Raw genomic sequence first — 25,745 nt, 5'->3', positions numbered from 1 at the left:
AAATATGCAATCCACATATTTTAAAATCACCAAGACATACTTGTTCTTACAAGATCAGTCAATAATTTATTTTCGATGTATGACAGGGGAAACAGCTATATACGGAGATGGAGAAAAACTTCGATATCGAACACGTGCAAAGATCTTCACTCAGCTTTTCCCTTTCCCTTGGAGTCCGGTCCGGTACCATAGACCAGCGAATCGACACTCCCCTTTCTGCCCTGAACGCCCAGAAGCGCCCCCCATACGGGGGTGAGCAAAGGCACAAACATTGCCACACGCTCTTGGTAAGCCGAGTATGCAACGGGATACTTTGCCTTCGATATCGACTCGGTAAAAATCGTCGAAGAGAAGAACAAACTGCAGAGAACTACGCATGGAAGGAAGGGTGTGAGAGATGCGAGTGAAGTCGGCGGGAAGTCGAGCTTCGGTGAATCAGGTGAGAGGATGGGGATAAGGGTGATTATGATCTGCGTAAGAAAGGTTGTCGTCAGTGATAACATCTAACGTTGAACAGAAACTGCGAAAGGAGATACACATACCCAGAAACTCTGTTCGCACAGGAAATTTGGGTGCCGTGACCAAGCCCATAAACCGCGTGTCGCAAATCCCCGTTCAGCATCTTGTTTGGTCCATTGAATGTTTGCACCAGGCCATTCATTTGGGTTCAGCTTTCCGGTATGTTTAAATGTCTGGAAAGAGTATTGCTGGTTGTCTGAGATAAACTCGGTGAGGATGGTGAGAAATCCTAGAGTTCCGAGGATATAATCCGAAGTCGAGAGGGGTGTATGTGGTTGAGCCGCTGCACGGGCGGCTGGAAGGCCCAAGAGGAATAAGATTATGTTCTGCGCGATTGCTTATGCTGAGTCAGTTGATTTCTAGATACGAATGCATACGTCATAGACGTACCAATAAACGTGAGGTTAAAAACTTGGAAGAGGAAAGGGGGAATTTTCTGTCGCAGAATTTCCCAGCGATAATCCTCATCCTTGCTGTGAACACGTCTTTATTTTAAGTTACTCGACAATGAACATGGAACTTACAGACTAAACAAACCACGTCGCCAAGTGTTGTAACTTAACCTGCGGAGGGTGAGATTCATGAATGGATCTGACGAAACATGTAACCAACCTGAACATCCATGTCACCTAACTGTCGTTAAGCTGACTATAACCACTTGAGCAGATGGATTACTCACCACCAGGCTTGCCATTAGCAAGGCTCGTGGACTGTAGGTCTCCCTCAGAGATGCGGAGATTGTATCAGGGGTGTAGGGAAAGAGATAGGCAAGCGGATCGGATGGCCAAAGTGGCAGCAAAGCATAGTATACAGTGTATATTGTTGGAAGAAACGTCCAGACTCTGTCCACCTGGGACACGTTGCTAGTCAGGATGGAGAGCACGTATGTGACGACAGTCATGGCCACACAGAATTTGACGGGCCAGACAAACATAGGCGCCTCATGTGTGAGTACACGCCAGAAATCCATGTCGATTAGAGAGAATCAGGTCGCAATTGATTAAGTTGTCGTGCTTGCTGGTGTTGGTGAAAGATGACTGCGGTTGTTCACAGGGGTGATTGGAGTTGGTTGAAACTGACCCGCAGGGTTACATAATCACATTTGCTGTCTACCATGACCACCACGGTTCTTTTCTCAACGTTTGCTCCATTCCCCACTCTTTCTCTCTCCGTTTCTCCAGAAACACGCTTTGATGACCTGTACTCTCTTTTATGCGAGCGCTATTCTGATCTCCCTGCTTCAGAGGACTTGAGAATTTCATCTCATGCTGGATCGGTCCCTACACCGGACACTCTCATCTCTGAGATTCACGGACGAGATGCGACTCTTATTACGCTGAAACTTATTCCTCGACTCCGAGGTGGCAAGGGAGGTTTTGGTTCGCAGTTGCGTGCCGCTGGTGGTCGCATGAGTAGTCAGAAGACCAGCAATAACGACTCATGCAGAGATCTTAGTGGGCGTAGGCTTAGTACCATCAAGACCGCGAAAAGGTAGTCCTCTTACTACTGCAGGTTTTGACACATTAATAATATTGTTTTAGGCTTGCGGACTACATGGGAAATGAAGATGAACGGAAGAAGGCTCAGGTTGAGGCCAGAAAAGCCAAGTTAGAGACACTCGAGAAGAAGATTGCAGCTGCATCAGGAGATACGGAGGCTGTGGCTGGCAAGAAGCATCGATTCGATGACACAGAATACCTCGAGGAAAGTAGAGAGATCGTCGACAATGTTAAATCTGCAGTGTCTGCAGGTCAGTATACGGCGTCCACTACACAATGTTTGTGCTGACATTTCAATTTGCAGGTCTCATGAAGAAGAAAAAGAAGGCAAAGACAAACCATACTTCCAACTCACCCGAGTCATCAACTCCTCCGAAGGACGCGGTCAAGGAGAAAGTGCTGAAATCCCCGGCTACTGCACCTATTGCAGTTGCTACAGCTGTCGCTGTCGGAGTCGTTGGCGCATAGTCCTTCCTGTCGTGACATCCTTTGTAATTTACGTAGTGTATGGATAATGTATACTCGTGCTATCATGTGGATGAAATCGTGTTAGCTTGTTGTTATTATTCGGTTCCCTAACTATAAGTGGTCTGCAGTTTCTCTTGGGTTTCTCTCCAACGTTTTTGAGTCTCGACACAAGACTTTCTTGCCGCAGGTTTTTCACTCACTGCGCCACTTGTGATGCGCTTTCCACCGCGCATACCCAGTCGGGTGTGCCTGCAAACGGCGCGGTTCTTCGCTACCACTGTACCCACTCCCCGAATTCCTCAGACCATCATCGAAAAAGTTGTACAAAAGTACTCAGTCGGCCTCCCCGATGGCAAAGTTGTCAAAGCGGGTGACTATGTCATGATTCGCCCGGAGCATGTCATGACGCACGACAACACTGGCCCTGTCATATCCAAGTGTGGCTTCTCTTCTTCTCTCATCTAAATCTATCATTCATATGATGTGCATGTAGATTCAAGTCTATAGGCGCAACGAAAATTGTCGATCCCCGGCAGACGGTGTTCACCCTCGATCACGACGTCCAGAACAAATCTGACAAAAATCTTGCCAAGTATGCTACAATTGAAGCATTTGCACGCACACATGGGATTGACTTCTATCCTGCTGGCCGTGGCATTGGGCACCAAGTCCTCGTAGAAGAAGGCTACGCGTTCCCGCACACCCTTACTGTTGCCTCTGATTCGCACTCAAACATGTACGGAGGCGTCGCTTGCGTGGGTACACCCATCGTGCGCACAGATGCGGCAGCCTTGTGGGCTACAGGGAAGACTTGGTGGCAGGTCCCTCGTATGGTCAAGGTGGAATTGCGGGGAAAACTTGCACCAGGCGTCACCGGAAAAGATGTCATTGTCGCGCTTTGCGGGTCATTCAACAACGATGAAGTCCTTAACGCTGCAATTGAATTTACCGGGGAGGGTGTCTCCGCGCTTTCGGTTGACGATAGGCTCACGATTTCGAACATGACAACGGAATGGGGCGCACTAGTAGGCGTCTTCCCTGTCGACGATATGCTTTTAAGCTGGTACGAGAGTGCATTGGTGAAATTAGAGCGAAGGACTTTTGCCTCTGAGTCAATACCCCCTCCTCCAGAACACCCACGTATCAATCGCCGTCGTCTCGATGCTCTCCGTGCAACCAACCTTGCGTCCGATCTTGGTGCCCAGTACTCTTCGCACCTGATCTTCGACCTCTCTACCCTCGTCCCCCACGTCTCCGGTCCTAACAGCGTCAAAGTCTCTACCCCACTTCCCAAGCTAGAATCACAGCAAATTGCGATCCAGAAAGCATACCTGGTTTCGTGCACCAATTCTCGTGTTTCTGATATTGCTGCAGCCGCGTCTGTTGTTGAGGGCAAGAAGGTTGCAGATGGCGTCGAGTTCTACGTCGCAGCTGCGAGCTCGCTGGTGCAAGCCGAGGCGGAGATGCTGGGGCACTGGGACAAGTTGATTGCTGCAGGAGCCAAAGTGCTTCCAGCAGGTTGTGGGCCATGCATCGGGCTCGGCACTGGGTTGTTGGAAGAGGGTCAGACGGGCATCAGCGCTACGAACAGGAACTATAAGGGGCGGATGGGCCACCCTAAGGCTCAGGCATACCTTGCCAGTCCGGCAGTCGTTGCTGCGAGCGCTGTGAAGGGATTCATCTGCTCCCCCAATTCTCTCGACGCAACTTCGCTCCCTCCCGTGGGTGCACCCGCCTTCTCTATTGCCTCTGGCTCTTCGGACACGGTAGAGGTACCGCAGGCAGAAGAACCCCTTTTCCCTGGCTTCCCCACAGCCTTTTCTGGCCGCTTGCTCTTTGCACCACAGGATAACCTGAACACCGACGCACTATACCCTGGAAAATACACCTACCAAGATGACATCACCCTTGAACGCCAAGCACAAGTCGTTATGGAGAACTACGACCCATCATTCGCAGGCCACGTTGCTACTATACTCCCTTCACTCACCGCATCAGATGAGAGCACCAAGTCCGGGGTGGTCTTGGTATCGGGGTACAACTTCGGCACTGGGTCCTCTCGCGAACAAGCTGCTACCGCGCTCAAAGCAGCTGGAGTGCCACTCGTCATTGCAGGCTCATTCGGTGACATATTCAAGCGTAATGCCATCAATAACGGCCTTGTTTGCCTCGAATGTCCCGAGCTCGTCGCTGACCTCACTGTGGCATATGCCAAAGGCGGTGCACGTGGTGCAGGTGGACGCGAAGGTGAGCTCACAGTGGACAAAGGGCACCAGATACATGTTTCGATGAAGGACGGAAACGTCATTCTGCGTAGTTCTGATGGAGAAAAAACCTACAAAGTACGCACGGTGGGCGCAAGCGTGCAGGAGCTGTGGGTGTGCGGTGGGCTCGAGGGGTTCATTCTCAAGTCCATACAGGCGCAGGCATGAGTATTTAGGTGAAAATGTTGTCTGTTTTTGTGTGCGCCTCGTACCATCGGAGACATTTCATGTCATCAGGACGAATAACCGGCGGTTCGGTGTCTATTTCGTCCACCACATCATGCTATGTTGATGCGCGGTTTGCCTGTACCATGCGTTATCAAGAGTGAGAACGCGCTATGCTTGCAAACGAATGGCCGAACGGAGTAAGGCTTGTCATAAGATATGATTGAGATCTGACTAGTATTACTAAGAATTTAATGACAAAGGGATATCATGAACGGCATTAATTGAATACATATTGAAACCGCGAACGAATTCGAGCCGCGAGATTAATTTTTCTGGACTTTGCACTATACAGTCATCACAACCTGCGAGTTCAGATATAAGGGTCCGCACAACCTGGAGGTATGTACACATGTTCATTGATATTGAGTCCACATTCAGGGAAGATGACTCACCAGCAAGCGCCAAATGTCGTTCTGTTTGGGACGCTGCACGGTCGCAGGCGGGATGACTTGAGCGCATTATCTGCAACAATATGTTGTTCCGACGACTCTCTCTGATCATGGACCCACACAGAATATTGCATGCACTTACCTTGCGTGTGCAGCATGCTACATAGTGAATCAACTGTGCATTTGGCATTTCGATCAATACCCATCATTTATGTGCTAAGTTTGTCTAGATCTCGCCCTTATTCCTTCGGCAAATATCATGGCTCGTAATCATGATTAGCGCTTTAAGAATCAAGTCAACGTGTTGGCTATGCTTCGAAGCTTGCAGTCAAGGGTGTTAATTCGGCTCGTGCTACATGACAAGAGGTCTACTCCCTTTCCCCACCCACTACTTCTTGCACCCCCACTTCCCTCACACTAATCCACCATTCGTGATAAGCGAAGACCATATACCCGATCTTCCTCCAGAAACTTGCGGAGCAACCGCTGGTGCAAGCTCTGTATGTCACGGTGTTCCCATGAGCTCATTCACCATGGATGAGCGCTAATAATATCTATAGCTGCCTCCGATACGTTCGTAGTCCATAATAAACCCCGTAGACGGGTCCGGCAAGCCATGCAGAAATTTACAACACGAATCGCTAAGAAAATATCTGTGAGCAGACTGCTGAGTTGTCCTGATTCCGAATACGGCCGACACCGTGCAGAAACGCTTCAAGCGTTCCCGCAAGCCCAATTCTGCGGCTCAGAACATCGACCTTCAAAGTGCGCCGAACCAGAAAATCGAGGTAGGTGTTCGAACTCGTTATCCTTTAGTTTTTCTCAGAGGCGCCCAGGACAAATCACATGGGAGTCCTCCCACCACAACTGGTGGTCCCAGTGGCTGCGTCGACCAAGGCCCATCCGGAGAACTTGCTTTGAAGGTAGCTTGTGTCAAATTATATAGGTTTCGTCTCTAAATTCCAGTGGTCGCACAGGTTCTCGTCACCCCTCCCGGTGTGGAGGAAACTTCTAGTGCTAAATCGGCGAGTGTTGAAATTCGGAGTGCCCATGAGGCTGCGAGGCGCATGAATTTACTCGGGGGACCTGCGATATCGGCGACGTCCGCTGCAATCAATGCCCCAGCAGAACTTGCTGCCGCAGACAACTTCCAGATCACATACCTTCAACCCCTCAAAATTTTTGACACCGTTATTGAGAAAATCGCGAATGTATGGGCCGCCCTTCTTATTTGAAAGCGAATTAATCAACGTATAGGTACATCCATATGCAAAGATGGCGCTGGGCGTACTTTCTGCCGCATCCAAGGTACGTTCTGTTTGCCCGGAGTTCTGACCCTCCTGACAAGTCATGGCTATAGATTATTCTTGCTCAGGCGGAGCGCGACAAATCAGTACATCGTCTTCTCAACAAATTAGATGAAGTATACAGCTTCATTATCCAAGACGACGGTCTTTCCAAGGTTGAATCGATGGACGATGTCATTGGAAGGATCGCTCAGCAAACTCTCGAGTGTGCCCGTTTCATCAGGGATTACTCAGAGACAAAGAGCTTTTGTGAGTCGTTGAACCATTGTATTTCATACATAAATCTTATACCATGATCATAGGGACGAGAACCGGCAAAAACATCGTCGCGGAAACAGATGATATGATCACACGGTATAACGACGCTTTTGATGGACTTATGCAACAATTTCGGGACCAAGCTGATCGGAACGTAGCTATCTTTGTCCAGTGTGCGGGTAAGGGTTCATACGTGCCTCCGACTTCATATCCACTCATATCCTCAAAGGTGAAACACTCGATCTCAGCGGTATGCCTTATGCAGGGGGCGCTGGGCTTGATACCGCGAAGCAATGTCTTTCAGGCACTCGCACGGACATTCTCTCCCAAATCACCCAGTGGATCAACAGCAGTGGAGATGCTGTTCCGCGTGTAATGTGGCTATCTGGCCCTGCAGGCAAGGGCAAATCAGCCATCGCCCACACGATTGCCAACTGGTTCAACGAGATGGGAGGGCTTGGTTCTTGTTTTTGTTTCGACAAGAATAGAGAAGCAGACCGTCGCCATGAAAAGATTTTCTCCACCATCGCGCGCGACCTTGCTGATTGTGATCCGGGGATGAGACGAGCGTTGGCGGATGCAGTCAAGGACGCAAACTCACTCAAGAATACGACGGACATCATCCAGCAGTGGCGCAAGCTTCTCATGGACCCACTGAAGAAGTTCTCTGCGTCAGGTGTGGGGCCCGTCTTGATCGTGATTGAGGCACTGGATGAGAGTGGCGGAGTGGAGACGCGGCGTAACCTTCTGCGCATACTTGCGGGTAGACTTCAGGACAAAGGACTTCCCAAAATCACTGAACTTCCATCCGACTTTCGGATTCTCGTCACCTCTCGCCCGCTTCACGATATCGCAAAGGAGTTTGAAGGTACTGATCATATTCTACGGTTGTCCATGGACGATATTCCACCAGAAGTCGTGGAGCGCGACATTCTCGCCTTCGTATCTGAGGAGTTGAAAGAGCTGTCAGATTTTCGGGACAAACATCTTGCAGCCCTTGCTCGGAAAGCCGATGGACTCTTCGAGTGGGCGCGTCTCGCCTGCAGATACATCAACGATATCCCTGTTGGTGTACGCAAAATGCCTCGCTTTGATGCTGTCGTGAATCGCAGTGCAGGGAAGCAGAAAAATCTGTTGTACGATATCTATCAGGTCATTTTGAAAGCAATTATGAACAGGGATCAATATGACGGTGACGAGTACGAAGAAGCACTCGCAGGTTTTCGTTCTGTGATGGGACAGATCCTTGGCACAGCTGAACCACTGCCTTTCGACTCTATCAATGCCATGCGGAGCCACTTTCCAGACAGAAACAAGCATGACAGCACGGACATTATAAAACATATGGGATCGCTTCTCAGCGGCACCACCAACTCATGTTCTGCCATCCGACCCCTTCATGCATCTTTCCGTGACTTCCTGACAGACAAATCATCCAGCGGGGACTTTTTCGTCGAGGTGTCCGACGCACAATACGACCTTGCTTTTGCATCACTTCGAGTGATGGAACATGGCCTTCGTTTCAATATATGTGATTTGAAGTCTTCATACATCCCTAATTCACAAGACATCGGGCTACCTCAACGAGTCAAAACATCTATTCCTCCCCATCTGTCCTATTCCTGCCGATTTTGGGCTACGCACGTACAAGCAACGGACTTCGACACGGAGCTCGCCAAGGCGATAAGATCATTCTTCGACGACGAGCGACTGCTCTTCTGGATTGAAGCACTCGGCCTTCTCAATGCGATCAGCGGCGCAGTCACCATGCTTCCATTCATCACCCGGTGGCTGAAGGTGAACACATGCCTGTAAAGCGGCGTCGGACGAACAGCTCACAAACAACTATAGGGCCATTCTGAATACGAAGATGTGCGGTCCACTGCAATGGATGTGCAAAGATTCATTCAAATCTTTGGCGGCATGATTTCACACAGCACACCACATCTGTATTTATCAGCGCTACCATTCTCCCCCATCAACTCCACTATGGCTACCAAATTTATTACAAGGTTTCCAAATAGTCTTCGTCTGGCATCCGGACGTGATTTGAACTGGGCAGTTGTTCAGACTGTGATCAGGGGGCACACCAAAGCGGTTCAGTCAGTCTCGTTATCACTGGATGGTACTCGCATCGCATCTGGTTCTCGGGATAACACCGTCCGGCTGTGGGATGCAGCGACGGGACAGCCATTGGGTGAACCCTTCCAGGGGCACACTTCTTCGGTTTGGTCAGTTTCGTTCTCACCGGATGGTACTCGCGTTGCATCTGGTTCTTTCGATAACACTGTCCGGCTGTGGGATGTAGCGACGGGACAGCCATTGGGTGAGCCCTTCCAGGGGCACACTTCTTTGGTTTGGTCAGTCTCGTTCTCACCGGATGGTACTCGCATTGCATCTGGTTCTTTCGATAACACTGTCCGGCTGTGGGATGCAGCAACGGGACAGCCATTGGGTGAGCCCTTCCAGGGGCACACTGACGCGGTTTTGTCAATATCGTTCTCGCCGGATGGTACTCGCATTGCATCTGGTTCTTCAGATAACACTGTCCGGCTGTGGGATGCAGCGACGGGACAGCCATTGGGTGAGCCCTTCCAGGGGCACACTTCTTCGGTTTGGTCAGTTTCGTTCTCACCGGATGGTACTCGCGTTGCATCTGGTTCTTCGGATAACACTGTCCGGCTGTGGGATGCAGCGATGGGACAGCCATTGGGTGAGCCCTTCCGGGGGCACACCAAAGTGGTTCAGTCAGTCTCGTTCTCACTGGATGGTACTCACATCGCATCTGGTTCTCGGGATAACACTGTTCGGCTGTGGGATGCAGCGACGGGACAGCCATTGGGTGAGCCCTTCCGAGGGCACACTTCTGCTGTTTGCTCGGTTTCGTTCTCACCGGATGGTACTCGTATCGTGTCTGGTTCGAACGATCATACTGTCCGGTTGTGGGATGCAGCGATGCAGCAGCACACCAAGATACATTCCTCCGCACACTCTCTAGATATAGTGCCTCGCAAGCACGAGAGTCCTGTTGTATCAACCAGCACTCAGAAAGATCACTTCATTTGCTTCTCATCCACCTTAAGACACGCGCTGCGCAACCCTGCTGACCTGTTTGAGGGTAACTTCCATCACGATTCTGATTCAACCCCTTTCTTGCTGCATGCTGATGGATGGATGATGGGACCCAATCGTCGGCTCCTCTTCTGGGTACCTCCAGCTTCCCGATACGCATTTTATTCTCCTGGCACTGCAATGGTGATCCCGAGAGGACACACTGAGCTTGATTTGAGCACAATGGAACATGGAACACGCTGGTCGAATTGCCGAGATGCGTGAGTTCTTAGTCTTCCCTGTCCATCCCTCGCATTTTCTAAATTTAACATATCTAGCCGTACTCCACAGTGATGTTATTGCAACAGTTGATCCATGGAGATGTCAGATACCAATGGATAAAGTTTAAAAACTTGCTCCCCGTTAATCTTAATCACACCCAACGCTGCAACTGTCCCAGAAGAGGTCATTCTTGGATTTTTGCCCGAGGGAATTGCGGGCAGTCAAAGAAACAAATGGAGGCGACCACAGCCGAAATGCATGAGGCCTTATAGATTTTGACAGAATCGGGATACGACCTGAGTAGGTCGAGTAGAATTTGGCGACCCGAGAGCATTTGAATCTATTCCGATGTTGCGTTCTAAAATAAATTGCTTTGCATACATACATCACTCGTATTGTCATAGCTAATCGTAATCGATATCGAACCTTGATGGATGACCGGAATTCCAATAAGTGGCCCTCAAATCATAGATTGGAGTTCCAAATGCTTCTGCTATCCTCAGGTCTCCTTTCCTTGTTCTGGCCGTTATCACCGGTACCTTCGAATTTCTCCTTGAGGACAGCGAGTTTCGAATGATATTCGTCTATCCCGATGTATGCACCACACACGCGGCGCTTACCGTCAAAAGCAGATCGGCCATGAAGCACGCGATGGTTGTCAACCGCTAGAGACGTGGTAAAGACATGGCAGGCAGACGAGGGTAGGAGACTTACTTAATACAGTGCCGGGACTAAGCGGGACCCAAAACTCTGAATCAGGTCTCGTCAAGAGTTCGTTCCAAATCTTAATTGCTTGATACCTGGGTATATAGGATTAAGTAACGTAATGTTTTCTGTCACATGCAGCTTACCATTCCTCTACTTCCTCTGGCGCCAAGTGGTTCATAACACTTCTGTCATCGTTATTCCACCGCACATGCATGAGTTCTCCAGTGCTTGGGTGATACCTTAACGGGGGGTACATTGCAAGGGGACTTGGAGTGTACAGTGCTGATGGTTCTCCTGCTGCATGGGCTGGAATGGGGACACGGGAAAGAAGATCGTGGAACTTCGGATGTAGCTCCTTCATGAGGGCGGCGACATATAAACCATCCACGAGAAGCGTTGCTCCCCCAGAGCCTTCGGTATGTGATAGGAGATGGAAAAGTTGAAGACCGCAAGGGTCAGTCTGTGCTCATGATTGATCAGCGGCGCGACGAGACTATGAGCATACCCCATACGAAATAGGTGTTGTCAGTGTGTGCTCCTAGCGCCATTGTGGTGTACGCAGTATCTCCTTTTGAAAGGTCAGCAGTGAACTCCCAAAACTTCCCATCTAAGTGCATTCAGACCGGGAGAGAATGTGCAAGTGTGGAGGACGCACACTGAGTTTCTCTGATGAAGCCGATACGTTGACTGAGTTCCTCTGTGGCCTCAGGTGTTGCAGGAACCCCTGAGACAAAGCAAAAACCAAAGGTTTCCTGTGCGCACATGAGAGAAGCACCTAAAACTCTTGGTTTACGCACAACGTTCGTCAGCCACTTATACAGTCCCTTATCATCATCGTCCATGGCCTCGGTATAAGTCACAGAGGGTGGAGACTTCTCTATCTTTGATCCCCAAAGGACTTTCCTAGTCACGCTATAAGCGCAAGGTACAGATAATGAAAGAAAATGTGCACACCGGTTGGGTATTTTTTGAAGAGGTGGATCGTATGTGTTGGCTTGTAGCCATGCCCATGGGTAAACAGAAGAGTGGGATTCAGTGCTAGTTCCAGGCCCTATGCAAGCAATCAACTTGGGTGGAAACTGAGTTGAGCCAACATACAGACAACTTCAAGGCCATCCGTGGACCCTTGTACATGTATAGGTTTGATATCAGCCGGAATCTGCGAAAATGTCTCTTCTCAGTCAAGACATCATTACCATCCTGCTGAACTACCTCGAATGTATTGAGCAATCGCTGCTTTGTTATGGGATGGAAACAATCTGGGCATCTGCAGTGGTCGCGCAACCAGATGTGGTGACTGACAGTTTGCACGTTCAGGTCTCGGAAATTATTATGAGGTAGAAGGTCCATACAATCTAGACCAACGCTGTGGACTCCAAAGAATGGATACTTTGCGTTCATCAGCGTTAGCAATAGGGATATCACTGTGAACTCTAGGCTCCGTGACGCCTAACTGCTCCGAAGAAACAACTTCTTGAGTCGCCGCGGAGGAGATGGGGCGACTTCTAGTCAGAGAACTGCGTGTCCAGTGCGATCCAAGTATGCTAGAGATCTGATCATCGCAACCATGGAATGAACCGCAAGATACCTAGAGATAATACGACATACTATCAAAGATGATGGCCTCCCCAGCGTGGACTGAGATAGGTATTTCCTGCCATGGGGCCAACTCCGAAGCGGAATGCGCAGCTTTGCGAAGCCTACCCTAAGCATTGCAAGCAACGATAAATACTAGGGCTTGGGACAAATCGAAGACAAGGTTAAATCTAAGTGTAAATTCACAATTTCGTTCAGAGCTTGGTCCGACCCGACACTTAGGCTGTAACGCCGCGTTAATACGTCACATTGATCATGTTTCCCAATGTGGAACGAACCCCCTGAGGACATTTCAAAGTGCGAAACTTAGGTTACGTGGCACAGATACTTTCCATGTCCTTGATAACAGAAAGAAAGAAAGCTATACCCCAATAGAACTCGATCGCTTCCACACAGCGTACGAGGACCTCATGAAATCGCCGAAGAAGGGAATGAATGTTCCATGTTGCTTATTCATGCGCCTTGACTGCTTAGAGTTGCTAAAGGCAAAGGTAGAAGGTCGAACGGCACTATGTTTGAGCTTGTCATAGTCCACGGATTTAAGAGAGAAATGGTGTTGTTACATTAGAAATGATAGCATAGATACATTGTGTCGTTGTAAATTCATCCGGTACTCCGCTTTCTGAGCAGAAAATGAGAAGAATAATGAAAGAATCTTGATACAAAGTATGGTGAATGTCTGGTGTTCAAAGACGGTGTCCAATGTTAACATGAACAGCCTTCACATTTGTATAGCTGAAAACAAAAGGTCAGTGGAAGCCACCATACCATAATATCTCGACTCACTTTTCCAAGGCATATTCGCCAAGCTCACGCCCAATGCCTGACTGTTTGAAACCGCCGAATGGAACGCTCAATTCGGTGGAGTTGTGACAATTGATCTATATCCATCAAATCATCAACAGTCCTGACGCTAGCATGCTCATGCTCACCCATGCAGTACCAGCTTCGATACTATGTGCGACTCGAATCGCCCTGTCTATATCTCTGGTGAAGACAGAGCAAGCAAGGCCATACAGAGTATCATTCGCTTGCTCTATGGCCTCTGTGATACGTTGTCAGTACTCGGATACATCCGTGGTGGAATGTACTTACCCTCTTCTGTGGTGAACTTGATGATCGCGGCCACGGGACCGAATATCTCTTCCTGTACGATCTTCATAGTCGGCTTGCACTCCGTGAAAATGGTCGGTTGAATGAAGTAGCCCTCGTCCCCATGGCGTTCTCCACCGACATGAACGGTTGCGCCGTCCTCCTTACCAGATTTGATGTATCCCATGATCCGCTAATAGAAAGTAGGCAGAACCACTTGCTAATTAAGGTGGACGCTCACCTCAAATTGCGTCTGAGAAACTTGGGGACCTTGATAAGTGTCTCGTGCAAATGGGTCGCCGACTTTCAGTGACAAGGCATGTTCAGTGAACGCCTTCAAAAATTTGTCGTATATCCCTGCTTGGACGAATATGCGGGAACCTGCGGTGCACGCCTGTCCGTGATTCATGCTATGAGGAGAGTGAGTAAGGTTCGACTGCGATGCATGTGACTTACAATATTCCGTGCGACACCCACTTCACAGTCTGCTCCAGGTCTACATCGTCGAAGATGACACTGGGGCTTTTACCGCCAAGCTCAAGAGTCACCTTTTTCAGGTTGGACTTGGCGGCAGCTTCCATGATCTTGCGCCCAGTCAGTGTGCTCCCCGTGAAGGCTATTTTGTCGACAATCCTATTTTCACTGAGGGCTTGACCCGCGGTACTACCGTATCCGTTCACGATATTGATGACACCATCAGGGAAGCCCGCCTCGACAAACAAAGGACAGAGACGAAGTGCAGTCAATGGTGTCAACTCAGACGGTTTCAGGATGACAGCGTTTCCCGTTGCTAAAGCTGGGCCGATTTTCCATGAGAGCATCGTGACTGCATCACCTTGTTAATGACTGGCTGAGCATGGGTCAAACGAACATACGAGGGAAATTCCAAGGAATGATCGCGCCCTATAAGATGCTAAGTTCGCAGGTTTTCACGGCGCAATGAATAGGAACACAGACCACAACTCCAATGGGCTCGTGACGCGTATAAGCCAGCTTCTTTTCGTTCGTCTATCAGGTGGGTAGAGAGATCAAAATTGCCCCCGAAGCAGACATGTAAGGCCTTTCTGACCTCGATAGTTTTCCCTTGAATCTTGTCCGCCCATCCCGCATAATACCTTAAGACAGCGATGGATCCAGGAACATCAGACGTCCGGGCCACCTTGAAGGTTTTGCCTGCATATGGGGTCGCATCACAAGCAACAGACATGGTTGACATATCACCCTACCTACGTCCAAAGCCTCCAAGGCAGCGAATTCATCAGCGTTGGCTTGGAGGAGGTCTGCAAGTTTGTTGAGCATCCTGCCCCTTTGCGCACCCGGGACCTTCAAGCCCCAGCGTTCTTTGTAAGCCTTCTTTGCAGCTTGAGCAGCGATGTCGATGTCTGCAGCGGTGCCAGCAGCGATCGAGGTTATGACTTTTCCATTGACTGCATTCGCTGTCAGAACTGGTCATCTTAAGAATAAGTGGTTAGTTGACCCACCCGGATTCAAGACCCTAAGTCAATGAGGCCGCATTAGGTTGATGCTGAGTTTGGTGAAGACGGTCACGTACTCGATTGTGCCCTTCTCTACGGGTTCAACAAACTTCCCATTGATGAATAGGCCAGTGGGGACTGTCGAAGTGCCTTTGTAGGTTGGTGTGTCAAACTGATAAGTGAAAGTAGTTGAAGACATGGTGGGAGTGACAATATGAAAGCACGAGTCGAGCTCCTAGTCCTTTATCTCCCCGCGGAGTTGAAGTGGGTCAATACCCGGTGACCGGTTGACGCTTGAATGATGAACGTTCAGAGCTCTAAAATCGGATAGCTAGCCTGAGTAGAAGTTGCATGAGGTCACTTGCTCTATTTATGTCAATGCTGGGAAGACATGCGGCATGCTAGTCCTTGATGTGCTAGAAGGATAACCGGCACCAGCGTTCTAGTGCTGGTCGGTACTAACCTCAATGATGCATGTAAATAGTAGCCCCAGTGGGACGACGACTGCGAGTGTACTATGTAATAACAGTTGAAGACTCAATAGAGCTCAATAGACACTAGGTCGTGAGAACTTGGCGTGGATTCAAACTGACAGTCGCACCGCAGTTGCAGCGCTCATTTACATACCACTGGCCTGACAGATCCTACGTACACGACGTGCCATGCCTGCACATTACGCACCGCTGCCAACGCAGCAGTCATCACGAGATGCTGATCGTGAACTTAACGATGCCTTTGAGTCCGACGGTGATTCAGATGATGATACTCATTTCGAACGCCCACCATCGTCTAATCGCCAACGTGCTAATACCCATTCCTCCATCGCAGATCCTCCAAAAAGCACGTCAGGTAGTACAACAGCTTATGACTTTGAGCGGAATTACGATTACGACCGCCCGCCCCCTGGTTCTCCACCGCAGCCTCTATCTACTACCTTGCCTAATGATATAGGCAATTCAAATGGCGAATTGCCAACCTCCCCCTTGGGGACCACATTGCCTCGTCCATCATTCCTGCGCAGGGCAGTCGGGGCCATCTTACCCACTCACTACGTCCGTGTACCGAACAATGAACCGCCCGCTGGAGTGACGGGTGGAGGGATACAGAATGATGGAGTGTTTTCAAATGTCGTTGCCAAACCCGCCTCCTCAGTACAAATCCAATCTGAGGATGGCAGCATCTACATGGTCCCTGAGGAGACACAGAGCACTGCTCCACCCGTATGTCTACCCCCAATTTCTAATTTACCTCACCTCATTATTTTTGAAGTCTTATGCAGCAGCCCAAGCAGATGCTGTTCCCCCATATTGGGATACAATCGTGCATGCTCCTGCCGGAATGGACACCGATGCTGGGATGATCGTCGGCGATCTTCCCTCAGGCTCTATCCTAGCATTCATTTCGAACCTCTTTGTATCATTTTTCTTCCAGTTTATCGGCTTCCTCCTCACATACCTCCTCCATACTACGCACGCCGCAAAGTTTGGCTCACGAGCTGGCCTTGGACTAACACTGATCCAATATGGCTTTTACTCTCGTTCTGTAACGGATAACATACTTCCCGCCCCTGATGGCAATGGCACTCCTGATGTCCTCATGCTATCCGCCCCGACTTCATCAACCGCTCCCATGCCTCAGGACAGTAACGTTGCTCTCAGCTTGTCTTCACGAGAGTGGCTATCGTTCCTTTTAATGACTCTCGGTGGGTGTGACCTATCCTCATTTTGTCTGTTTACTCACCCCGCTGTGTAGGTTGGTTTTTGCTCCTTTCCTCTTTAGTCGGTTTCTGGCGTGTAAAAAACTGGGAATCTGCCATTCGTGCCTCAAATGCACACGAACCCCAATCACCTGAGGATATTGCTCGTGACATCGCAACGAGGAGAAATATTGAGCAGGCGTTCGATATTCAACCGCCTGAAGAGAATGAGCGCACGTCTCTCGGCTCACCATTCACAGTCGCGACACAACAGGAGCTTGCGGAGGCAGATTTGCGAGCTGCACATCTATTGTGATTACACTGGGGTGTTGTATGATATGTTTTTTATTTATTTGATCAGGATGCGAGAGGGCGGTGAAAATGTGAGAGTATAATACGCATGTCTCGTGTTTCTGCTCTCCTTGTGATACCATTCACCAGTTGCTTTACCTAATTAATTATCTGAAGTACATTGTAATTTAAAATATGGATATTTTCATCGCTGTTCACACTGCAACCCATCGCGTCATCAAACACGATTGAAGCTGGAAGGCTGACAGACACGAACGGTGCTAGTGGGTTGCGCAAGGTTTGTTAACAATCAAGGTGTTTGTCGGAAGAAGCAGTGGCCTACAGTCACGACAATGACAGGACGACACGATAGTAGGGGCGGATCCTCTTAACGGCGAGATTAACTGGTATCCATAGCATCATCCTTCTCCTCTTGAGGGGACGTCTCCTTTTCTTTCCCCTTGTTACGTCGTTTCTTGCGTTTTCTAGATGGGGGCTCGGTGACACTCCCAATCATGCGTCCAAGTGAATGGCCAGCATCTTCCACTGGCGCATCGTTGTTAGAAGCGTCTCCACTAGCAGGAGTTTCGTCTAATTGTTCACGGGGCTTCTCCCGTAGCTGCACCTCCTTGAATCGAATACGCCGCTCGGTGACGCCGACATGGGTTAACGCTCGCGTATTTCTTTCAAAATCATCTTTGATCGAGACGAATATGTCAATTTACCTTAACGGACAACATATGTACTTACTTTTACCCTCTGTGAACAAAAGTTCTGAACCAAGGAGCGTATCGTGCCGACCCCTGAAGAAAGAGCCAGAAAGCTGCAGAAATGGTGTAGGCGTGTCCAAGCCCTTTGTTTGACTTGTAGTGATGCCTATTATATATGAGGAGGCCTTGTGCTTACTACAAGCCTATAGGTCGAACTGCTGGGAAGTAGGGTTGGCTCAACGGTACCGAGGTCAAGCGTGACATAGAAGTCTTCGTCATCTGATAGATATTCTTCATCAGGACCGAAGGAGTCCACTTGGCAATACCCGGTGAATGGAGATGTAGCCATAATGATGATTGCGCCCTAGGCCTGTCGTTGCCTGCACTTGGATATATTTGACTCTTGATGCTTGAGGACGCAAAAGCTACAAACACTGTTGTTGTGTGACTCTGTCACGGTTTGCAATCGTTGTTTGGATCCAAAGGTTTTGCCAAACAAACCGTATATACCGGAAAATTGGAAATGACCGTCCGTCCCGTCCGTACCGTCCCGTCCGTCCGTACCGTCCCATACGTCCCACCCCCTATTTGGCGTTTCGGAACGGCTCGGAATTTCTCGGAAATCTTTCTGGCGGAGATTCTATATGGGCGCACCATGGGCAATGGGCATGATACCTTGCTCATCGCCGCTCATGGATTCCTTTGGGTGCCGCTCAACTTACAGGCAACCTAGAGCCGTCTGTCGTGCCGTCCTCAGGCATTCTGGCAGTATGCCCCCGCCCACACTATGCCCCCGCCCTCGCGAACATAAAAGGGCCCTACTCATCAATACCAGCCCGCTGTCATTCACTGCCCCGCCACCTTTCAATTCTCTCTCATCACTCTGCATCGTTGTTGCCGTCTTGTCGCTCCCCCAACACCGTCACCATCTCTGGACGCTTGTGATGCCACGCCCCGCAGTTCAGCCCCCCACAGGCCCACGTCCCGGTTATGAAGTCTCATGCACGACATGTGATAAACCATGTCAATGGACGTTACTGGCTTCATGCCTCGTGTGATAGGATTGAATTTACCAAACCAGGAATTGGTCTGTTCGCAAGCCGAAGAGTTGAAGTACCACTCCCCGTCGTCCGTCTTCAGCTCCGGAAATGCGGCGGGGTTACAGTTTTCTTGGCAGAACGTGTCTTGCTTTGAATGTTTGCACTCGAAGTGGAAGACGTCGACAGAAAGGCCGATGTCTTGGAAGAACGGGTCGTTCTGGACATGCAGGGCGAGTCGACAGTTGTTATCGAAGAATACGTGAGTTGGGCGTGTCTCTGGGTCTCGGAAGACACGGCGAATAAATTCTGCGACACTTCCTACTCCCTCGGCATTGTGCATGGTCTCGCGAGCATGAATCATCCTGCAAGGTGCAACAATCAACTCCTCGCAATGAGTATAGTTGCGCGTGAACTGCGCACGAAGCTTCTTCTTCTTTCCCGATTTCACGTCATACTCCTCCTCTCCGATGGCTTGTGTGCCGTCACCGTCACCGTCCCCGTCGTCGTCAGCTCCAGCCTGGACATTTGCAAGTCGCCCATGGATAGCGCGTGAACGCTCAAGGCGTTCGTGCAGACGGAATCGAGACTTGCCCCGCAGAGTGTGCAGTGCTTCAGACTCCTGGTGTGCGGGGATGTCGCACGTAAGGCCACCTGACACGACAGATTGTGCGCAGCCTTTAATCGCACATTGATTGAGGTGGGCGGAGTGGGCATGACAAAACCGGTCTTGTGGGGTACGGAGATGTACCCAGCAGTTGGGAACAGAGCAGCACGGACGGCTCACGACGACACCATCCACCACAATGACAGAAACGAGTTTGTTAGCTGTAAGAACGTGAGCGCAGAACAACACCGCAGGAAGTGTACATACCAATATCACCATGATTGTAGACCCGGGTACACTTAGCACAAAAGTGCCGACGAGCGAGTGGTTGGTTGTAGATCTGCATGCGTCGGTTCCTGTCTGACATTGCCTCGATGAAGCGCTCGTTTTGGTTGATGGTCTGACCAACGTCGAGGACACAATGGCGTTCACGGCAATCTTCAAGCAGCACCAGGCTATAGTGTCAATATGATATATCATTTTACTGGCTTTGGAGTGCATCCGTGATATATCCCTGCCTTTGGCTTAAAGCACAGGGCAGTGATATATCACCTGTGCGACTCATTACCTACTGGGTTATTCTTAGCCTGTACCCTGGTCAGGTCCGATTTGGGATTTGGGCAGCTTTGGTTTTTTGGAAATCTGCGGAAATCTAGATCTCCATCTTGCCTCTGCATAGCCACGCGCTGCTCACTCGATCACTTTACTTATATATTGTCACTCCATGACATAGTAAGGCACGAGCGAAGTTTGGTCTTTATTGACGAGCGGAAAATGCCGGCGTCTCTTGTATCCGCTCCTCGACTTCAATGCGTCTTGTCGTCGAGCTCTTTCCTTTCCCCACTCCCTGTTCACCATCACTCTACCACGTTTCGTGGTGTGCCTCGCATTATTGCCAAGCCGCGCCTGTAGACGTGACCAACATAATCACCCTACCTAGATTCATGTGAGGAATCATAGCCACTCACCTCTTGGGTAGATCTTCGATCAGGATTAGATAGTGCTTCGTCCCCCATTCTCTTAGTACTCTCCACTTTGTAGGCCCATCCCAAAATATATTTTGCTTTCAATTTTTCTTCCAAATCACGTGATGTTCTGTTCGACTTCGTTGATTTTCACTTCAGTCTCATGCAACAAAGTCCAAATCACGTGGACTTTGGTTCAACTTCGTTGATTTCAGACTGTCCAACTCACGTGATCTCTAGTTCAACTGCTCAAGGCGAAGTTCACAATATTTTGACCGGGTAACATTAACTTGACATTGAGCATTAAGTAAAAATTGTTGTCGCAATAACTACATGGTTTAAACTGTAAATAGGACACGAAGACATTAGAGTATTGAGGCGTATGTACTGCAAGAAATGTGATTATTTTTTAGACCTGCACAGATTGATGTTTAGCGTGATAAAATGGACAAAAATTGGAATACGTACTTTTTCGCAGCGACTGCATGGGCTGTGGAACCTGCCGTCACACCTTTGCGCTTGCGTTTGGAAGTGATGGTTCTGGCATCATCACCGATCTTGTTGGCATCTTCAGCTCTTGTTGATGGTCGTGTCGTACGCGCAGAGCGTCTTCCAGGAGCACTAGAAGTGGGTGGAACACTTCCTGTATGAAGCAAGGTGTCCGGCACGGCGGGAATAGCAGTGGTATCTGTGAGAGGTGTAGGTATGCCGAAAACAGATGGAAGAGTATCTGAGTTGGCGGCGGCTGGAGTGGAATGTTCCAATAAATTACTGATAACCGCTGCTGGAGGCGATTGAGAGATGTGCGTGGCTGGTAGAGTCGATTGAGAGATGTGCGGGGCTGGTAGACTATGTCCGTCAGTGTTAGCTGTGTGAAGGGCGTCGACAGGAGGGAGTCGAGGAGACATGGGAAAGGGTGATGGGAAGGCATTCAAGCGTGGTCTGCGAATACGGGGTGGGGTGGATGAATGGCTCCCCAACGAGTTGTTCTGGCTCTGCATGGGCAACTCGATAGACAATCCAGCCTCAGCCAGAGGAGGGTTTATGAGTGGCGGCGCAGCCATTTGCATGTCCTGGCTTTGGCTGTGCCACCATTGATCACCTGTGCTATCAACCGTCAGTGGACAAATCGAAGTAATGAACTGCTCAATATCAGCCTCAGAGACCGGAAAACGATTGCAGCACCTTTCTTCTTTGTGGCTAAAAAGGATGGCAAGTTACGCCCCGTTATGGATTACAGGAAGCTCAATGATAGAACGGTCAAGAATGCATACCCTTTACCGAGGTCGCAAGATCTAATAGATGCATTGACTGGAGCAACCACGTTCTCTAAAATGGATGTACGATGGGGGTACAACAACATTTGCATGAAAGAAGGAGATGAGTGGAAGGCGGCATTCAAAACGCCCTTTGGTCACCATGAACCGACCGTAATGTACTTCGGCTTGACGAACTCTCCTGCAACTTTTCAGACCATGATGAACGAGATATTCAAAGATTTGATCGAAGACAGAAAAGTAGTTGTCTATATCGATGATATTCTCGTGTTCACAAATGCAGACAAAGGAGAACATAGAAAGCTTGTACGAGAGGTGCTCAAAAGATTGAGAGATAACGATCTGTTCTTGAAGCCAGAGAAATGTAGCTTCGAACAATCTCAAGTAGAGTTCCTCGGGTTGATAGTGGAGAAAGGCGGTGTGTCAATGGACCCTGTGAAAGTAGAAGGAGTATTAAATTGGCCTGTTCCCAAATGCGTAAAGACATACAAGCATTCATGGGTTTTGCCAACTTCTATCGAAGATTCATTTTGGGGTTCTCGAATATCGCTAGACCAATGAATGATTTATTGCGAAAAGATGCCAAATGGGATTGGACGGAGAAGCAACAGAAGGCCTTTGAAGAATTAAAGAGGCGTTCACAGAAGCTCCGTTATTAGTCATGCCAGACGTTGAAAAGAAGAAGAGAATAGAAACCGATGCTTCCGACTATGCATCCGGTGCAGTACTTTCTCAACTGATGGAAGACGGATTATGGCACCCCGTGGCGTATTACTCGAAGTCAATGAACGATGCAGAACGAAATTACGACATCCATGACAAAGAGTTACTCGCAATCATTCGAGCGTTAGAAGAGTGGAGGCACTATGTGCAGGGGGCACCTCACCCAGTGGAGATCTGGACGGATCACAAAAATCTCGAGTATTTTATGACGAGCCAAAAATTGACAAGAAGGCAAGCCAGATGGAGTTTATTCCTGGCGGAGTATGAATTTACACTCCAACATAAGCCTGGTGTAGTCAACGATAAGGCAGACCGTCTTTCTCGGAGATCAGACCACAGAGGGGGGGTAGAAAACGATAATTCCGACCGCGTTTTGCTAAAACCTGAGTTTTTCCAAGCTAAAGCCGCTAAAAGAGGCCAAATACTCATCGAAGGAGAAAGTTCGTTGCTAAAAAAGATAAGAAAGAGCACGGAACGAGAACCTGAGGTCATGAAAGCTTTGGAAACGCTAAAGACAGCACCAGTACAGCTACGCAGAGGAGTTGAAGAGTGGAATGTGGAGGACGGATTGGTGTTGTTCCGAGGCATGGTGTACGTTCCAAACGATAAAGAGATCCGCCGAGAAATATTGGAGTTGTTTCATGACTCTCCACCGGCTGGACATCCTGGACGAGCCAAAACCTTAGAATTGATTTCCAGAAATTATTGGTGGCCTTCAATGACGAAGTATGTTCACGATTACGTAGATGGTTGCGATCGATGCAAACAGACAAAAGTATTCCCAAGTAAACCAACGGGACCTTTGCAGCCAAATGAAGTGCCCAGTGCACCTTGGCAAACGATCTCATGCGATCTTATTGTGGACTTGCCAAAGAGTGAGGGAATGGACAGCATTTTCGTAGTCGTAGATCGATTTTCGAAGCAGTCGTATTTCATCCCCACAGTAAAGGAAGTAGACTCGAAAGGCATTGCCGAGTTATTCCTGAGAAACGTCTGGAAAAATCATGGAACACCAAAGAAGGTGATATCGGATCGAGGAACACAGTTTATCTCGAAGTTCATGGGACAAGTATCAAAAAGACTAGGAATGAAATGGTCACCTTCGACCTCCTATCACCCTAGAACAGACGGACAAACAGAGCGCGTAAACCAAGAAATTGAACAATATTTGCGCCTGTTCACATCCTATAGACAGAATGATTGGGTATCTTGGCTACCGATTGCAGAATTTTCACACAACAACGCAGTCACATCAACCGGACACAGCCCTTTCAAAGTTTTATATGGATATAACCCCGAATTCACCGTATCTCCGAACTCCAAATCCCTTATTCCCGCCGCAGATGAGAGAGCGAATCAGATGAAAGAAGCGTGTGAAGATGCAGAGGACACTCTAAAGATGGTTAATGAACGGATGAAACGTTTCTATGACCGAGGAGTGAAAGACGCACCAAAATATGAGAAAGGAGACAAGGTCTGGTTAGACGCAAAGAATATCAAACAGCGTCGTCCGAGTCAGAAACTATCAGATCGTCGTCTAGGTCCCTTCGAAATACTAGAGAGGACGGGCGAGGTGAACTATAAATTGAAGTTGCCAGAAAACTATAAGATTCACCCCGTTTTTCATGTCGAATTACTCACGCCATATCGTCCATCTCAAATGGTTCCTCATCGTCAACCCACCCGACCACCGCCAGAGATCGTTGCCGATCAGGAAGAATTCGTTGTAGAATCCGTATTAGATAGCCGATTGTTCCGAGGAAAGCTGCAATACCTAGTAAAATGGGAAGGATATCCGACAGATGAGTCGACATGGGAGCCAGAAGAGAACTTAAAAAACTCCCCGATTCTTGTCGCAGAATTCCATAAAGAAAATCCCACGGCAGCTGCCTCAAAGAGAATTAGAGGGTCTATTCTAGAAACATCGGAGTTCAAAGAATGGAGACAAAAGAATATCCGTCCTTCCGTCTTTCGCGATGACGCTCAACCTAGAGGGGGGGTAATGTCACGAGTTCCAAACACAAATCATTATTCTTTCCTTTCGACTATCAACATTAAGCGCCCGTTCCCAGCGCTAACTCATAAACGCCCGACATACGTTCCAACACTTAACCCTAAACCTATCGCTACTATCACCGAAATCTCAACTCCAGACTTAGACGCCCTTACATCACGTGACTCTCCTAGAACCTTCCAGAACTTCACAGAAGCGGCATCGCTTCTTATGACATCATAGTTTCTTTTCACCTTATCACATCGTACGATTCTGTTTCCTATTTTATGATTGGCTAATAGTTAAAACTCAGTTTGTATCTCCTCTTGAATAGTTGTATATAGTTAGGACATTTCTAGTCAGTAGTTCTTTAGTTCAAACCTTTCGTCTCTACATCTTGTAGCAGCCCAAACGTACCTGCTCAATCTCATCTCTTTTATCGTGATATCCTTTGTTTGAGTCCTAGTCTCTGCCCTAGCATTAAGTTGTTTAAGGGGTTGTGACAGACGCGTTCCCTTGTGCCTGAATTATAAATTTGGACATCGATTGTTGTTGCGATGGCAAGAAGTTCACCAGACGGCGAATACTGAACACATTTGACCGGATCATCCAATTCAATGTCATTTCCTTGCTGCTCCCATGTTTTGGTGCACCACAGCATGACCGTCTTGTCTCTCGAACCAGTGGCCAACACCGTACCATCAGCGGAAAAGTCCAGCGAGGTGATATGACCGGAGTGGACTTCGAAGGGTTGGGTGATAGATTCTCCTGTTTCTCCGTGCCAAACGATGAGCTCTCCATTCTGATCACCGCTTGCCATCATTTGCCCATCTCGTGATACTGCCAATGCCATCACCTCCCTGCGATGCCCTTCCATCGTCTTCAACATAACACCTGTCTTCAAGTCCCAAAGACGAAGTGTCTTGTCCCACGAACTCGTAACCATTCGGTGTCTATCAGGGAAAACTGCGACTGCGTTTACGCGTTTTTCGTGACCTTTAAAAGTTCGAAGGGGTGCGGTGCTTGGAATGATCGTCGACATTTCACTTGAGATGAATTTGGAGGGATTGTGAGCGCCTTCGTTTAAGTTGCAGAGGTGCGTGTGTAAAGCTTATGATTGTGCTTTTTATATTAATTCAGTACATAGACGCCCAGCACACGACGTGGTTCGCTTTCACAGTTGCAGCAAGAATGCTCCCTATTATCATACCCGCCTTCCTCGACAGTATACCCTCCCGCCGTCTCTACAGTGTGTACATGCATTTGACTTTTGTCTTCACGGCTTCCAGAATGTACCCCCTCGCATTCCA

General features: G+C 48.8%; 9 protein-coding genes across 9 annotated transcripts; 4 read left to right on the top strand and 5 right to left on the bottom strand.

Moving 5' to 3' along the window:
- Positions 1-18: 18 nt before the first annotated feature.
- DEU56DRAFT_771935 (uncharacterized protein) lies at positions 19-1,595 on the bottom strand. Its single transcript, XM_041351497.1, has 6 exons — positions 1,199-1,595; positions 1,132-1,148; positions 1,044-1,082; positions 910-992; positions 543-856; positions 19-470 (listed from the first exon to the last, which is right to left on the bottom strand). Exons 1-6 carry the CDS (start codon positions 1,487-1,489, stop codon positions 147-149), a joined length of 1,068 nt encoding a protein of 355 aa, XP_041214032.1. The 5' UTR covers positions 1,490-1,595; the 3' UTR covers positions 19-146.
- A 27-nt stretch (positions 1,596-1,622) lies between these two features.
- On the top strand, positions 1,623-2,584 carry DEU56DRAFT_771933 (telomere stability and silencing-domain-containing protein). The gene is made up of 3 exons (XM_041351496.1): positions 1,623-2,010; positions 2,061-2,269; positions 2,323-2,584. Exons 1-3 carry the CDS (start codon positions 1,634-1,636, stop codon positions 2,484-2,486), a joined length of 750 nt encoding a protein of 249 aa, XP_041214031.1. The 5' UTR covers positions 1,623-1,633; the 3' UTR covers positions 2,487-2,584.
- DEU56DRAFT_878481 (uncharacterized protein) lies at positions 2,571-5,194 on the top strand. The gene is made up of 2 exons (XM_041356047.1): positions 2,571-2,923; positions 2,980-5,194. Exons 1-2 carry the CDS (start codon positions 2,700-2,702, stop codon positions 4,916-4,918), a joined length of 2,163 nt encoding a protein of 720 aa, XP_041214030.1. The 5' UTR covers positions 2,571-2,699; the 3' UTR covers positions 4,919-5,194.
- Positions 5,195-9,599: 4,405 nt separating this feature from the next.
- Positions 9,600-10,268, top strand: DEU56DRAFT_878480 (WD40-repeat-containing domain protein; the record flags this gene model as incomplete). The annotated part of the gene is made up of 1 exon (XM_041356046.1): positions 9,600-10,268. The coding sequence occupies exon 1, from the start codon at positions 9,630-9,632 to the stop codon at positions 10,266-10,268; it is 639 nt and encodes a 212-aa protein (XP_041214029.1). The 5' UTR covers positions 9,600-9,629.
- Positions 10,269-10,321: 53 nt separating this feature from the next.
- Positions 10,322-12,763, bottom strand: DEU56DRAFT_771913 (Trimethyllysine dioxygenase). Its single transcript, XM_041351495.1, has 11 exons — positions 12,582-12,763; positions 12,326-12,525; positions 12,186-12,270; positions 12,072-12,132; positions 11,928-12,024; positions 11,771-11,876; positions 11,629-11,725; positions 11,486-11,580; positions 11,117-11,433; positions 10,980-11,065; positions 10,322-10,930 (listed from the first exon to the last, which is right to left on the bottom strand). The coding sequence occupies exons 1-11, from the start codon at positions 12,684-12,686 to the stop codon at positions 10,731-10,733; spliced, it is 1,449 nt and encodes a 482-aa protein (XP_041214028.1). The 5' UTR covers positions 12,687-12,763; the 3' UTR covers positions 10,322-10,730.
- Positions 12,764-13,053: 290 nt separating this feature from the next.
- DEU56DRAFT_771908 (putative 1-pyrroline-5-carboxylate dehydrogenase) lies at positions 13,054-15,668 on the bottom strand. Its single transcript, XM_041351494.1, has 11 exons — positions 15,199-15,668; positions 14,888-15,096; positions 14,731-14,834; positions 14,619-14,669; positions 14,537-14,564; positions 14,118-14,487; positions 13,903-14,071; positions 13,665-13,854; positions 13,502-13,614; positions 13,356-13,450; positions 13,054-13,304 (listed from the first exon to the last, which is right to left on the bottom strand). The coding sequence occupies exons 1-11, from the start codon at positions 15,333-15,335 to the stop codon at positions 13,256-13,258; spliced, it is 1,515 nt and encodes a 504-aa protein (XP_041214027.1). The 5' UTR covers positions 15,336-15,668; the 3' UTR covers positions 13,054-13,255.
- A 130-nt stretch (positions 15,669-15,798) lies between these two features.
- Positions 15,799-16,888, top strand: DEU56DRAFT_725985 (uncharacterized protein; the record flags this gene model as incomplete). Its single annotated transcript, XM_041347898.1, has 2 exons — positions 15,799-16,360; positions 16,425-16,888. The coding sequence occupies 2 exons, from the start codon at positions 15,799-15,801 to the stop codon at positions 16,886-16,888; spliced, it is 1,026 nt and encodes a 341-aa protein (XP_041214026.1).
- A 419-nt stretch (positions 16,889-17,307) lies between these two features.
- Positions 17,308-18,292, bottom strand: DEU56DRAFT_429188 (uncharacterized protein). Its single transcript, XM_041346190.1, has 4 exons — positions 18,030-18,292; positions 17,874-17,976; positions 17,401-17,819; positions 17,308-17,343 (listed from the first exon to the last, which is right to left on the bottom strand). The coding sequence occupies exons 1-3, from the start codon at positions 18,180-18,182 to the stop codon at positions 17,524-17,526; spliced, it is 552 nt and encodes a 183-aa protein (XP_041214025.1). The 5' UTR covers positions 18,183-18,292; the 3' UTR covers positions 17,308-17,343; positions 17,401-17,523.
- A 405-nt stretch (positions 18,293-18,697) lies between these two features.
- DEU56DRAFT_907395 (uncharacterized protein) lies at positions 18,698-21,506 on the bottom strand (the record flags this gene model as incomplete). The annotated part of the gene is made up of 3 exons (XM_041356897.1): positions 18,698-19,698; positions 19,745-19,932; positions 20,911-21,506. 3 exons carry the CDS (start codon positions 21,504-21,506, stop codon positions 18,698-18,700), a joined length of 1,785 nt encoding a protein of 594 aa, XP_041214024.1.
- Between the last annotated feature and the right edge of the window lie 4,239 nt (positions 21,507-25,745).

Source organism: Suillus clintonianus (assembly GCF_016758775.1).
Source record: "Suillus clintonianus strain FC179 chromosome Unknown DEU56scaffold_5, whole genome shotgun sequence".
NCBI lineage: Eukaryota > Fungi > Basidiomycota > Agaricomycetes > Boletales > Suillaceae > Suillus > Suillus clintonianus.
The sequence above is the reverse complement of the archived record's forward strand: the minus strand, read 5'-3'. Positions and strand labels throughout refer to the sequence as shown.